Source organism: Rattus norvegicus, chromosome 2 (assembly GCF_021556685.1).
Source record: "Rattus norvegicus strain SHRSP/BbbUtx chromosome 2, alternate assembly SHRSP_T2T, whole genome shotgun sequence".
NCBI classification, from domain to species: Eukaryota; Metazoa; Chordata; class Mammalia; order Rodentia; family Muridae; genus Rattus; species Rattus norvegicus.
The window spans coordinates 46,440,991-46,455,558 of NC_141535.1; the positions used below are offsets into that span (position 1 = coordinate 46,440,991).

The 14,568-nt window shown below is 41.9% G+C and overlaps 1 protein-coding gene across 1 annotated transcript in view; it reads left to right on the top strand.

The window, feature by feature from the left end:
- Cdc20b (cell division cycle 20B) overlaps positions 1 to 14,568 on the top strand; it is a 50,170-nt gene that overhangs the window by 33,722 nt on the left and 1,880 nt on the right. The window contains 1 exon segment of the mRNA XM_087640456.1: positions 12,993 to 13,167. Coding sequence (XP_087496582.1) covers positions 12,993 to 13,167 — 175 coding nt within the window.

A 14,568-nucleotide genomic window follows, 5' to 3' on the forward strand; every position in this document is an offset into this window, starting at 1 on the left:
AAATCCCCAACCCCTTTCTCACAAGTTCTAAAACCTCATCAATCCTTTGTAAATCCTGTAACAATCTCTATCTGTTTGATTTTTTCTTAATTACAAATAAGTTTGAGTTAGTCAATGTAACATTGGCAATCCTTAATCACAATCTTTAAGTTCTCCTTGTAACACCAGAGCACAACCACAACTTTGGAAAGTCACCTGAGTTCTGAGTATGTGACTAGGCAGTTGTTCTTGGGGCAGTGGAATTAGCATCAAAATACAGTAACTTCAGGGCAAACCACAACTTTGGAAAGCAAAACTCAACCTCCAACAATCTAATCTCCAAAATCCAGTCTCCAAAACACCAAGTCTATCCTTCATGCTACAAAGTTTGACTGCTAATTCCTACATATGAACACACGATGGTGTAGTCTCCAGTACCTTAACAAAGAGACATTGTCCTAAATTCTTTTAGAAGCCTGGTTTCTAGAATAAGAATTCCATAAAAATATTACCTCAATTTAGACCTTTTTCCCTAGGTTGGCCCATGTCACATGTTATCTAGAATGACTTCATCCAAATTACAGTTTTAAGCTAACTTTCTGTTACCAATGTTATACCTTTTTAACCATATCTAATAACTTGAAAGCCAATAGCCCATAACCAAGGTATGTAGAGCATATTTATACATTTAAAACCAATGAGAAACTAAATTGAAGTGGCTACACATATCTTTAATATTTAGACCAAGCACCATTTTTACTTTTCTAGCTATGATTTTAAGAGAAGCACCTTGTCACCTGTTGAGTCTAATAATCAGCTCATGTAGACGCTCACCCCCTGGACTGCTTCTCCAGCTGACCTAGACTCCTGGCTACAAGTACAGGGCTCCAAGGACTGCTTGAAACTGCTTTTTATTCATTTGTTCCTTTTTTGAAACGAGTTAAAACCAAATCAAGGTGTGAACGACTGGCAGATAAAGTTTTTACCATTTTCTCTTTTGAACATGAAACATAAAACATTTAAGCAACAAGAAACAAAAACCTCAGACATAAACTGACATACATGGACAGCTTGGTGCATCAAGGACAGACAATAGACAAAGAGGGAAAAAACTAGATGGTGTCCCACGAAAGGGAACCACATTCCAATAGGAGTCAGCAGAGAGGTAGGACTTCCCCTTTCCCACCACTTCCACGGTGACCATCCACTCGAGTGGAGTTGATATGGACGATGGATTGTCTCAATTCCTGGACTAGTCCATCAATGTGTTGAAACCAAATTCCTGTAAGATACTGAGATATATTACGGGATATCTGAGCAGCACGACGGACATTCACAAATGGTATGGAAGTGAAACACAGTCCTGAATATTTCCACTCACAACCCAATTACATTAACTCCATCAAGCTGTGTATGGGCGTTGAGATGTCCTTAGGGGTAGGGGGTAGGAAAAATGAAACCTGACTGGTCTCAGCTGAAAGTCCTTGAGACCAGGAATCCAAGTAGGCACACTCTGTAAAATACAGCTCTGAAGACAAAAGTTTAGAATTGAGATATCTTTTGTTTGATTCTCCTGAATAAATTTTTCAGGCGGTCTACCTCTATCAAATCTGATCAGTATGACTCTGTGAAGTTTCCAGAGCCTAATCACACCTTTTACAAGCACAAACACAAAATTTTTCTCCCAAAATACTGTGTTCCTTTTATCTCCTTTTCTTTTCTTTTTTTCTTTTGAGACCTTTTCTCCCTCCGACATACTTTCTTGTTGTTCTGTAAGGATCCTCTGACCTGTCCTAATGGCTGTAACGGCTTCCCACACAAAGAAAAAAATAAACAAAATTACCAGTCTTGCCCACAAAGGATCCATAACTTTCGGTTTCTTTACAGTGGCTCTCCACCTAGGCCCATATCTTTCTTCTTCATAGCGAGCTGCCTCATCTTCTAAATCCTCTTCCTCAGTGGGGCTAAGCTCGTCTGTTTCTGAACTATCAAGCCCCAAAGCCTCTAACTCCTCTACTGGATAAAGGCTTTTTTTCTCTTTTTTTCGGGGTTTTCTCCTCCTTTCCCTGTTTCTCTCCCGGGGCGTTCTTTCCCCTATCTCTCGCTTCCTCGGATCTAAAGTCTTTGGAAGGGCCTGTTTTCTTATGTGTACCTTTTCTCTTTGAGTTCTTTAATCTTTTATCCCGCTCTGTTTCTGACATGCTGTATCAAGACCAAACATGCCTCTCAGAGCTTACCTGCAGTTCTGAACCCTCTCTGCGAACGGAGGCTCTCCTCCGCGCCGGAGATGGTGAGGCGTTTTTTCCGGGTTTCGGCACCATATATCGCGCGCCCAACGTCTCGCCAGCAGGAACATACACGCGGACACCAGGATCCTTCTGCAGCAAAGAGTTTATTACATCTTGAAGAGGAGAACCCCGAGCCCCAGAATGGCGCGGCTTATATACACCCCAGCGCGGCGCATCCACACCTGATTGGTCGCTTACCCATGATCTCATAGGCACGCCCCGGAGTGGGCAAAGACCTGGCACGAACACACTCTTGCACATGCGCACACAGCTAGCTTCCTGAAAGGAAGTCGGCCTGGCGCGGCGGAAGCCAGTGCCATCTTGTGGTGGCGAATGTTATTGTGGCTTTTCACATGTGAGGAGACATGTGGAAATCTATCATGCATAAAGCTAGGTAGAGCTGATGCCATGACTCTTTTTGGTGTTTCTCTCACACATTGTTTCCCATCATACAGACTTCCTTCTGTGGTGTGACTCTAGACTGCCCCAGAACACCTCTCTGTTCCTCAGTGGTTACACTGTTTGCTGATCTGTGAGAACTAGGGGACCAATATGTTCATGTTCATTCTCTCCACACTGTCCTGGGGGATGGATTGTCTCCATGCTGGACAAACACCACCATCAAACCACATCTTGAGCCACTCAGACAAGCCCTTTTAAAAATAACTTTTATTGGCTTTATTCTTTAACAGTTTCATACATGTATACCTATGGTAAGGGTATGGCAGCCCTTACCATATCTAAATTCCCTCTTTAGTCCTATTATTATTATTATTATTATTATTATTATTATTATTATTCCTGCTTCCAACCCATTCCCTCCTCACATTCATATTTTGTGTATACCTCTGTGTGTGTGTGTGTGTGTGTGTGTGTGTGTTTATGTATGTATTCAAGGCAGCATTTCTCTGCATACCTCTGGCTTTCCCAGAACTCACAGAGATCTGCCTCTTAAGTGCTGGAATTAAAGGTGTGTTCCCCACACCTGGGATGACTTATTTATTTTTATTATATGTGCAAGAGTGTTTTGCCTACATGTATGAATATGCATCAGGGACATGCCCCCTGGAGATCGGAAAAGCATGTCAGATCCCCTGGAACTGGAGTTAAGGATGGTTGTGAGCCACCATGTGGATGCTGGAAACTGAACTCAGGACCTCTGCAAGAGCAGCCATTGCTCCAGCCCCACATTCATGTCATTTCGTTTTGAGAACGCACTGTGTTTAACCAGGATTGTTTATGTGAAGATGGGTTTGGAAGTATTCTTTGGAGACTGATGGGCCTCTTGGTGGGTACACAGTTGAAGACAATGACTGCCCCAGAATCCATTGATAGTCAACAGTTGAGCAGGGAGGGGTGGGTTCCATAATCATCTGCCTCATCCTTGACTGACTATGATGATTCAGTCTTGCATAGGCTTGTGGCAAGCTGTCTTGGCTGCTATGGAGTCAGGACTATTCTGGGTGAAGTGTGCTCAGATGTCAGCATTTCACAGCCCTCCTGCCTTCTTCTGCCTCTTGCGATCTCTGCACCTTGTATTTTTAATTGCCTTACAAAGTTGTATATCTAATAAGACTTCCCCATATGTCCTTAGTTCAAGTTACTCTCTCCCTTAGCCTCTCCCATCTCCCATCCATCCCTCCTCAATGTTTCCATCTCGGAGATTTCCTGTCTCTGTTTTTGCATCTCTCAAGTTCTGCCGTCCTCCTGGCTTAAGGCGTCTCACACTAAGGCTGTTTGCTAGTTACTTCTATCTGTACTCCAGGAGAAATGCAGAGGTCAAAAGATTGAAAATGAAGATCAGCATGTGAGGGGACATGTGGCATTCGTCTTTCTGATCTGTCCCAGGCTACTCTTGACAGAGCCACTTTGTTGGTGTGGGAGGAACATGAATTGATTCTTTCTGTATTTTTAATTCTAATTCCCCAAGGTGTTTCAGATCAGAGAAGTTAAGAAATACTTTAACCCAGATATCTCTCTCTGTCTCTGTCTCTGTCTCTGTCTCTGTCTCTCTGTCTCTCTGTCTCTCTGTCTCTCTCTGTCTCTGTCTCTCTCTGTCTCTCTCTGTCTCTCTCTCTCTCTCTCTCTCTCCCTGTGTGTGTGTGTGTGTGTGTGTGTGTGTGTGTTTTCCTCTCCTTGCCGGACTCTTTTCCAACCAGAAGCCTCACCTTCTAATCCTGCCTCAGTTTATAGGCCATTAGACTTTTTTTTCCTATTTTTTTTCCATTTTTATTAAATTGGATATTTATTTACATTTTTTTTTTTGGTTCTTTTTTTCCGGAGCTGGGGACCCAACCCAGGGCCTTGCGCTTCCTAGGTAAGCGCTCTACCACTGAGCTAAATCCCCAGCAGGCCATTAGATTTTTGACAGGTGATGTTTCCATACAGTACATGGGAATGGGAGATTTACCTTACAGAGTCCTTGTTCCTTTTGTGGGGAAAGGACAGATCTTTTAGCACAGCACACATTCTGTGACTGGACTCTGGCTTAGGGCGTTTTAAAAGTGGGGTCATGAAGCACTGTGTTACGAATGTGTCATGGGTCAAGATCAGCACTAGCACTCCTCTTGGAAATAGCCAGGAGTGGAGCCATGTACCTGTGGTCCCAGCATGCAGGAGATGGAGGAGATGGAGGTAGGAAGAGCAGGAATCCAAGTCTAGCCTCAGCTAGATAAAAGTTCTAGGCAAGCCTGGGTTACATAATAAGAGTGTCTCAAAACATTAAAAACAAGTAAGCAAGCAAACAAAACAAAACAAAAATGAAGCCCAAAGCTCAACCAACCAACCAAACAAAACCCAAAAATATGAAATAGCATAATAGAATTGAATACCCTATAGAGAATGAGACAGATGAAAAAAATAAATGTGATTTTGTGAACCATTTATTATAGACATACACTTTTCTCTATAACATACTGTAAATTATGTGTAGATGACTAGGTATAAGGTTGCTATGTAACATTAACTTTGACAATATGTTTTGGCCAAAACATTTGAAAGAAAGGTTTTGGATGAGGGCCACACCTTTACAAAGGCTCACCCTGTGAATCACACTGATAATTCTTTGGGGGAGAAACATTAATTAAAAAGATTCTCCCCCTACAACAGAAGACACACAACTTAATCTTGTTCCCATCCACAAGTGAATGGTAATTAAAGTCTAGACTCAACAAAACTGGAAAATCTTGATGGAATGGACAATTTTCTGGACAGATGCCAGGTACCAAAGTTAAATCTGGTTCAGATAAACCATCTAAACAGTCCCATAATCCCTAAAGAAATGGAAGCAGTCATTAAAAGTCTCCCCCCCCAAAAAAAAGCCAGGACCAGACATGTTTAGTGCAGAATTCTATCAGACTGTCAAAGAAGACCTAATACCAATACTCTTCAAACTATTTCATGAAATAGAAACAGAAGGAGAGCTACCGAATTCCTTCTGTGAAGCCACAATTACACTTATACCTAAGCCACACAAAGACCCAACAAAGAAAGAGAAATTCAGACCAATTTCCCTTATTAATATCGATGTAAAAATATTCACTAAAATTCTTGCAAACTGAATCCAAGAACACATCAAAACAATCATTCATCATGATCAAGTAGGCTTCATCCCAGGGATGCAGCGATGGTTCAATATATGAAAATCCATCAATGTAATTCACTATATAAACAAACTCAAAGAAAAACAACCACATGATCATCTCATTAGATGGTGAGAAAGCATTTGACAAAATTCAACACCCCTTCATGATAAAAGTCTTGGAAATATCAGTAATTCAAGGCCCATACCTGAACATAGTAAAAGCCATATACAGCAAACCAGTAGCCAACATCAAACTAAATGGAGAGAAACTTGAATCAATCCTACTAAAATCAGGGACTGGACAAGGCTGCCCATTCTCTCTCTACCTTTTCAATATAGTACTTGAAATCCTAGCTAGAGAAGTTAGACGACAAAAGGAGGTCAAAGGGATACAAATTGGAAATGAAGAAATCAAAATATCACTATTTGCAGATGATATGATAGTATACTTAAGTGACCCCAATAATTCCACCAGAGAACTACTAAGTCCGACAAACAATTTCAGCAAATGGCTGGATATAAAATTAGCTCAAACAAATCAGTAGCCTTCCTCTACTCAAAGAATAAACAGGCTAAGAAAGAAATTAGGGAAATGACACCCTTCATAATAGTCCCAAATAATATAAAATACCTCGATGTGATTCTAACCAAGCAAGTGAAAGATCTGTATGACAAGAACTTCAAGTCTCTGAAGAAAGAAATTGAAGAAGATCTCAGAAGCTGGAAAGATCTCCCATGCTCATGGATTGGCAGGATTAATATAGTAAAAATGGCCATCTTACCAAAAGCAATCTACAGATCTAATGCAATCCCCATCAGAATTCCAACTCAATTCTTGACAGAATTAGAAAGAGCAATTTGCAAATTCATTTGGTATAACAAAAAAAAAAAAAAAAAAACAAAAAACCAACCAACCAACCAAACAAAAAACCACGAAAACCAAAACAAAACAAGATAGTGAAAAGTATCCTCAACCATTAAAGAACTTCTGGGGGAATCACCATCCCTAACCTCCAGCTGTATTACAGAGCAATAGTGATAAAAACTGTATGGTATTGAAGATCCAGAAATGAACCCACATACCTATGGTCACTTGATCTTTGACAAAGGAGCTAAAATCAGCCAGTGATAACAAGACCCAGCATTTTCTTTTTTTAAAAATTTTTTATTAGATATATTTCTTTACTTACATTTCAAATGTTATTCCCCTTCCCGGTTTCCTGTCCATAAGCCCCCATTCCCTTCTCTCCCCCTTTCCCATACGGGTATTCCCCTTATACATCCCTCTTACTGCCCCCCAATATTCCCCTGCACTGGGGGTCCAACTTTGCAGGACCAAGGGCTTCCCCTTCCACTAGTACCCCAACAAGGCTATTCTCTACTACATATGCAGTTGGAGACCTAAGACCCAGCATTTTCAACCAACGGTGCTGGTTCAACTGTTGGTCAACATGTAGAAAAATGCAAATTGATCTATTCTTATCTCCTTGTACAAAGCTCAAGTCCAAGTAGATCAAGGACCTACACACAAACCAGATACACTGAAACTAATAGAAGAGAAAGTGGGGAAGAAGGTCAAACACATAGGCACGGGGTAAATTTTCTGTACAGAATACCAATGGCTTATGCTCTAAGACCAAGAATCAATAAATGGAACAGCATAAAATTGCAAAGCTTCTGTAAGGCAAAGGACACTGTCAATAGGACAAAATGGCAAACGATAGATTGGGAAAAGATTTTTATCAATCCTACATCTGATAGAGGGCTAATATCCAAATATACAAAGAACTCAAGAAGCTAGACTCCAGATAAACTCTATTAAAAATGGGTTACAGAGCTAAACAAAAAATTCTCAACTAAGGAAAATCAAATGGGCTGAGAAGCACCTAAAGAAATGTACAAAACAACCCTAAGATTCCACCTCACACCAGTTAGAATGGCTAAGATCAAAAACTCAGGTGACAGCAGATACTGGCGAGGATGCGGAGAAAGAGGAACACTCCTCCATTGTTGGTGGGATTGCAAACTGGTACAACCACAGCTTGAATAGAAATCAGTATGGGGGTTCCTCAGAAAATTGAACATAGTACTACCCAGGGACCCAGCTATACCATTCTAGGGCATATACTCCAAAGATGCTCCAACATATAACAAGGACACATATACTACTATGTTCAAAAAAGCCTAATTTATAATAGTCAGAAGCTGGAAAGAACCCAGATGTCCTTCAACAGAGGAATGGATAAAAAAAATGTGGTACATCTACACAATGGAGTACTACTCATCTATTAAAAACAATGACTTCATGAAATTCTAAGGCAAATGGATGGAACTAGGAAATATCCTGAGTGAGGTAACCCAATCACAAAAGAACACACATGGTATGCAGTCACTGATAAGCTGGGAATACCCAAGATACAGTTTATAGACCACATGAACCTCAAGAAGATGAAAGAACAAGGTATGGATGCTTCAGTCTCTCTTAGAAGGGGGAACAAAATACTCTCAGGAGGAAATACAAAGATAAAGTGTGGAGCAGAGACTGAAGGAAAGGCCATCCAGAGACTGCCCCACCTGGGGATTCAGTCTATAAATATATAGCCATCAAACACAGACACTATAGTTCATGCTAAGAAGTGCATGCTGGCAGGAGCCTGATATAGCTGTCTTCTGAGAGGCTCTGCCAGAGCCTGACAAATACAGAGGTGGATGCTCACAGTCAACCATTGGACTAAGAATAGAGTCCCCAATGGAGGAGTTAGAGAAAGGACTGAAGAAGCTGAGGGGACTTGCAACCCTATAGGAAGAACAACAATATCAACAACCAGACACCCCAGAGCTCCCAGGGACTAAACCACCAACCAAAGAGAACACATGGAGGGACCCATGTCTCCAGCAGCATATGTAGCAGAAGATGGCCTTATTGGGCATCATCAGTGGGAGGAGAAGTTCTTGGTCCTGGGAAGGCTGGATGCCCCAGTGTAGGGGAATGTCAGGGCAGGTAGTAGGGAGGGAGTGGGTGGAGGAGCACCCTCATAGAAGCAGGGGGAGAGGAAATGGGATAGGGAGTTTCAGATGGGAAGTCAGGAAAGGGGATAACATTTGAAATGTAAATAAAGAAAATATCCAAGAAAAGAAGAGGAATAAAAAAACAAACAAAAACCCCAAAACAAATAACAAATAAACAAAATAAATAAACAAAAGAAAACAACCAGGAGTAGGAGGGACCATTGAGGAGGAACAGGTAGGAGGTTTTATGACCCAGAGATTGGAAACTGTCACAGGACAGCATAGGCTCCCTGTGCTTCTGGGCTCACTGTAGCTGAGGCTTCCTGAAAAGAACCTGCATAAGGTCAAGCCAGTGGAGACACAATCGACAGGCTTGGCTCATGGGGGAGGGAGGGTCCAGTTTTTGTTTTTTGAAGGATGTGGTGATCAAGGTGTGGTAGCCAAGGTATGGTGGATGGTCCCACACTCATGGGTATAGGGCCAGCACAAATTGCACTCAGGGAGATATTTTAAAAAACATGACAGGAATTTGTAAGTGAATGGGAAGGCGAGATCAGATCTGAGAGGAGCTGGGGTGACTATAATCAAATTGCACTGTATAAAATTCTCAAAAATTAATTGATTGTTTGAAAAAGACACCTGGTGCAGGTGACTTTCTAGCTTGCAAGTGAGCTTTGATGTGGCTTCTATGGTTCACGGCAAAGGATCAATATGTAGTGTCACTGATAATACTCATACAGAAAACAAAACTTGCAGCTCGCCCAGCAACAATATTCTGAGAATTTGAAGCCACAACCTCCCCTCAAAAGAATATCTTTGTCTGAGGGAAACGTGTCATTTCCCACTACCTCGTAAGTTAAGACTGTCACTGATGTGTTTAAGGGGCTTTGAGAACACGCTGTCCTCCCCCAAGTGTCATTTCTCTAAAAGTTTCTGTTTAATTAAGTCAAGCTAGCTTTTAACCTCACTTTGGAAAACCTTTGGGATTTACCCCCTTTGCTATTCCCCTTTATTTTTTTCTTTTTAACACATGGTGGATAATAAGGCATTTTTAATTGCTCATTTTGTCCATTGAATATAATAAAGACTTTATCCTTAGGGTGGACAAAAAGCATTATTTTAAGTTAGCAGTGTTCATTTAAAGATCTTGCCCCTCGAACTTCGTGAATGGGAAGCCGTGGGAATGTTTAACTTTAGGCAAGAGAGATCCCTAGGTGACAATTTTCTGTGTGACTTTAACACTGCAACTGTTCAGTATTTCTTTTGATAGACAGCTCTTTGTCCAGGAGATGAAGAAAGATAGTTGCAAAATTACTTGGAGCAGTTCGGGAGTGAAGCTAAAAGGCTATGCTCTGTAACAGGGCTTTATGTTTTAATTATGCTCCTGTATCTGTGGATATGCCCTCCTGCTAGTGAAGGTGCCCTGGGGTGAGACAGGCTGGGCTCCCCGGGGCTGCAGCTGCGGGTGGTAAGTTACCCCACAGGGGTGCTGGGTGCTACAGGGATAGTGCAAGGATTTTGCTGCTGAGCCATCTTCCCAGCCCCAAGAGACAGACATTGTAGAGTGAGCTTCTAAAATTAATTGTTAAAGTTAAATTTGTGAATTGATTATGCATACAGATTTTCTTCTCTCTTTCCTGTCCATCCTTCTGTCTTTCTTCTCTTCTCCTTCCCCCTCCCTCCCTTCTTCCCTCCCTCCTTTCCCTCCCTCCTTTCTTCCCTCCCCCTCCCTATCTCCCCTCCCCCCTCCTTCCCTCCTTCCTCTTTCTGTTCCTTTCTTCCATGCTGGACTTGGGATTAAGCCAGGGCTTGGCACGTGCTGGGCAAGTATGCTATTCTACAGCTAAAAATTTCCTAGTTCTAAAGTTACTTAACCTCTCACTTGTACAAAAGACAACTTTCTTGTACATGTCCTGGAGCACTCAAAAATAAACAACATAAATCTATCAATAAAATTAGATTTTTAAAATGAGAAGAAATAGGCTAAAGTAACTGAAAAGTTTTGGTGTAAGGTTCTATATCCTTTCGTTTATTTTTTGAAGATTTGTTTTAAATTATGTGTGCATGTGGCCGAGTCTATTCACATGTGAGTGCGGGTGCTTTCAGAGGCCAGAATAGGGCGTTAGACCCTCCGGAACTGGAATTATAGGCAGTTGTGAACTGGCTGACATGGTGCCGAAATTCAATTCAGGTCTCTAAGAGAACAGTAAATGCTCTTAACTGCTGAGCCATCTCCCCAGTTCTTGGTTTTAATGTCTTTTTAAAACACACACACACACATATATAAAACACATTTCGTATATAAAATGTATATATAAAATGTTTATATATAAAATATATGTATATATTATCTATTTTGTTTTATATATAATATATGTTTAATATGTAAAGCAATATATATTATATACATATATACACACATATATAATATATACATACATACACACACACACACACACACACACACACACACACACACACACACATGTTTAACTAATGGCCTTCAATAGGAAAAGCGATTTTCCATGGAGTTTGGCCTAATATTAGGGCATTGAACTGGCCCTAGTTCTGGCTCTGCTGTTAAGAGTGGTGGGCCCTTGTGTGCGATGTTTATTATTCCTGCATCATTTTATTCATTTACAGAGTTTGGAGCTATATTACTTCTGTGAACCTAATTTTATATACCAACACCCACAGGACCAGTCCCATGCCTGGTTCTTACTGGCGTCTGTGTTGTGTGTGTACAAAGGAGTGACGCGTGGGCACAAGAAGACCCTGAGAGTCTAGGTTACGTCTCCCTCGGGTCTGAGTAGCGCTACCCACTCTGTGCTGAAGCACTTGTACTAGAGATGATGTCTCAGAGTCCCTCTCTCAGCTGATTTGGAAGAAATCCTGGTGTTAGGAAGAGACTACCCCCTCTTCCCGTTGGGATTCCATTGTGTCATCACATACCTTCCCACTTGAGCCTTCTCTGGCTGAGTTCTCTCTCACATTCTCCAAGTCTCTTCTCATGGAATTATTTTTGTCTATTTTGGCCCAGGGATTTGATTATCGGGGCCACGGACTGTTGTGTTAGGCTAGGTCAGTGGATACCTTAGCGTGCTGAAGTCAAAGGGCTGCAGGAGAGGCTGAGGAATGCTACCCTGTGATAGCCTCATCTTCACAACCCCTCCAGTGCATAAGAAGCCCTCAAGGAAAATGAGGTTTGAAATAAGGATCTGACTTTAATTTTAATTCAGAGTCCCCAAATTAGTGTGGCCATTAAATGCTGTTTTCATTTTAAAGTATGTATTAACCTCGTATGAAGCAGTTATAACTGAGAATGTTCTTTGGGAATGATGAATAAAAGACCAGAAGTCACACCCTTCAGAATACTGCGAGCGAGTCTAGTACTTGCCAAAGAGTGTTTTGGGTCCCTCTGCTCAAGCCGCATCTGTTTATGTGATTCATTTCTTGGAACCTGTCCGAAAGGGATGGCTTTTGTCTGAGCCCAGTGTTGGCTCTCTGAGACTGTGGAAGATAAACCTAACGAGAGTGGGGCACACTCCTCAAAGATACCGGTGTGAAATCTCTGTAGCCTGTGAACGCGACCGTCTAAGGACAAAGTGATTTTCATTATATGCTGGGTTTCAGATTCTTGGCAGGAGCAGTCCCCGGTTATGTCGGTGGACCTAAATCCAATTTTAGGTGTCCTATGACTTGTGGGAAAATCAAAGACTAGACCCAGAGGAGTCTGTGCTCTCATGGAGGCAGGCAGGCAGGCATGGTGTGAACAGGAATGGTGGTTGCGTCAAGAACCGGAAGTGGCAAGGCTGAGAATCCCACCCACCCCTAGACTTCGCACTTCAGCCTCAGCCTGTGGGAAAGTCAGTTTTTGGTGCATAACCACCCATCGTGTGGCCATTTGCTAGGGCAGCCACAAGGCTCTGGTCAGGATGGGGGTAGGGGTGGAGGTGGAGCGAACACTGGAGAGGAAACTTAGCAAAGTCTCAGGTGCTGAGTCTCAGGCCTGAATGGCCTGGCAGGTGGACAGGGAACACTCTACCCTAGGAGGGATGACGGTCCTATCTTAGATTAGTTCTCAGCAGCCACCCTTGTAACAAGATGTGAGACCCATCTTCTTTGTCCTACAGGTCACAGAGCCAGAGTGCTGCATTTGGCCCTGAGTCCAGACCAGACATGCCTATTTTCTGCTGCCGCAGATGGGACTGCATGTGTGTGGAAGTGCCAAGAGTCACCCAACCCAGCCAGGCCTAGGGAGGATACTTCCGCGGGCTTTCCTTCTCTACTAGGTCGTTGGGAATGGAAGTTGCGATATCCGACTCTTCCTTGCCTGATTCTTTTCAGGCTGGCCTCTCTATACTTCTTCCTTTCCCATAGCCCAGGGCTCTCTATCTCCTTCCCCTTCCCCTTCCCCTTCCCCTTCCCCTTCCCTTCCCCTTCCCCTTCCCCTCCCCCTTCCCCTTCCCCTTCCCCCTCCCCTTCCTCCCTCTCCCTCCCTCCCTCTCCCTCCCTCCCTTTCCTCACCATCCCCTCCTCTTCCTTCTCCTTCTCTGATCTCAGGCTAGTCTATAAAGTTCATTCTGGCCCCAATTTCCAATCCTTCTGTGTTTACCTCCCAAGAGCTAAGTTTATAGGTCTGAGTCAACACACCCAACTCTTAAAGAGAAAAAGAATGCCTTCTCCTTTATTCCTCTCATAAGACAAAACAAAAACCTTAATTGTTATAGAGCAGGGGAGTGTATATACCAGAGAAACTAGGATACTTTTGCCAAATTCATGCTAATTTGCCAGTTAGTTTTCTTCCTGACTTCCTTTAACTAAGTGAATTTAGTAATTCCATCTTTAGAAAAATTTAAAGCGTCTAAAACTGCAAATCAATCTATCTGCCTCTCTGACACACACACACACACACACACACACACACACACACACACACACACACGAGACAGTCCTCCATCATTCTATTTTAGGTTTTCTATTTTAACAGTATTATGATGGTGTCATGATCAAAGCTCATTTCTACAATTAACATTGGTATGTGAGCAAATGGGCTTAATTTAAGACAAAATCAACATATTTCTGATATTAATTTTAGTGGAAAGTTTGGGATATTATTTTTATAAAGAAATTAGTAAAAGTCTAGACAAAACACAAACTAGAAGCCTTGACTACAACTGTCTTAAACTTTGTGCTACAAAACTTGGAGTCTATAAATCCTTAGTGGATAGCTGGGTACAGTTTTGGTTCATGAATAGAAAGCCATGAATACCATCCAGATACCAATGTTTCTGATATCCTGAAAGGATATCTTGTGCCTAGCATCAGTAAATAGCCTCTCTATTCTGACTTCTACATGATGGACTCGATTTTTACTTATGCCTACCTTCAGAAATGAGGAATCATGCAATAAACATGCATGCAAAAACCCAGTGATACATGAGACTGCAGTTCTTTTCATTGCTATATATTTTAGTCTATGGATATAAACTTGTTTTTTTTTTTAAATTAGAAATGAATATTTAAGTTTGTAGTGGGAAGCTTGGTTTCTTTAGAAACCCAGTTACGCTATGTGAATGTGTTTTTGTTTAGGTCTCAGGTTTGGGATATGGGGCTGCTTCATATTGTCAACAGCCGCTGACTGTGATTTGTCTTGTGCTCTAGGAGGGGCATGATTTTGCCAGCTGAGGATAGTTTACATTTAGAATT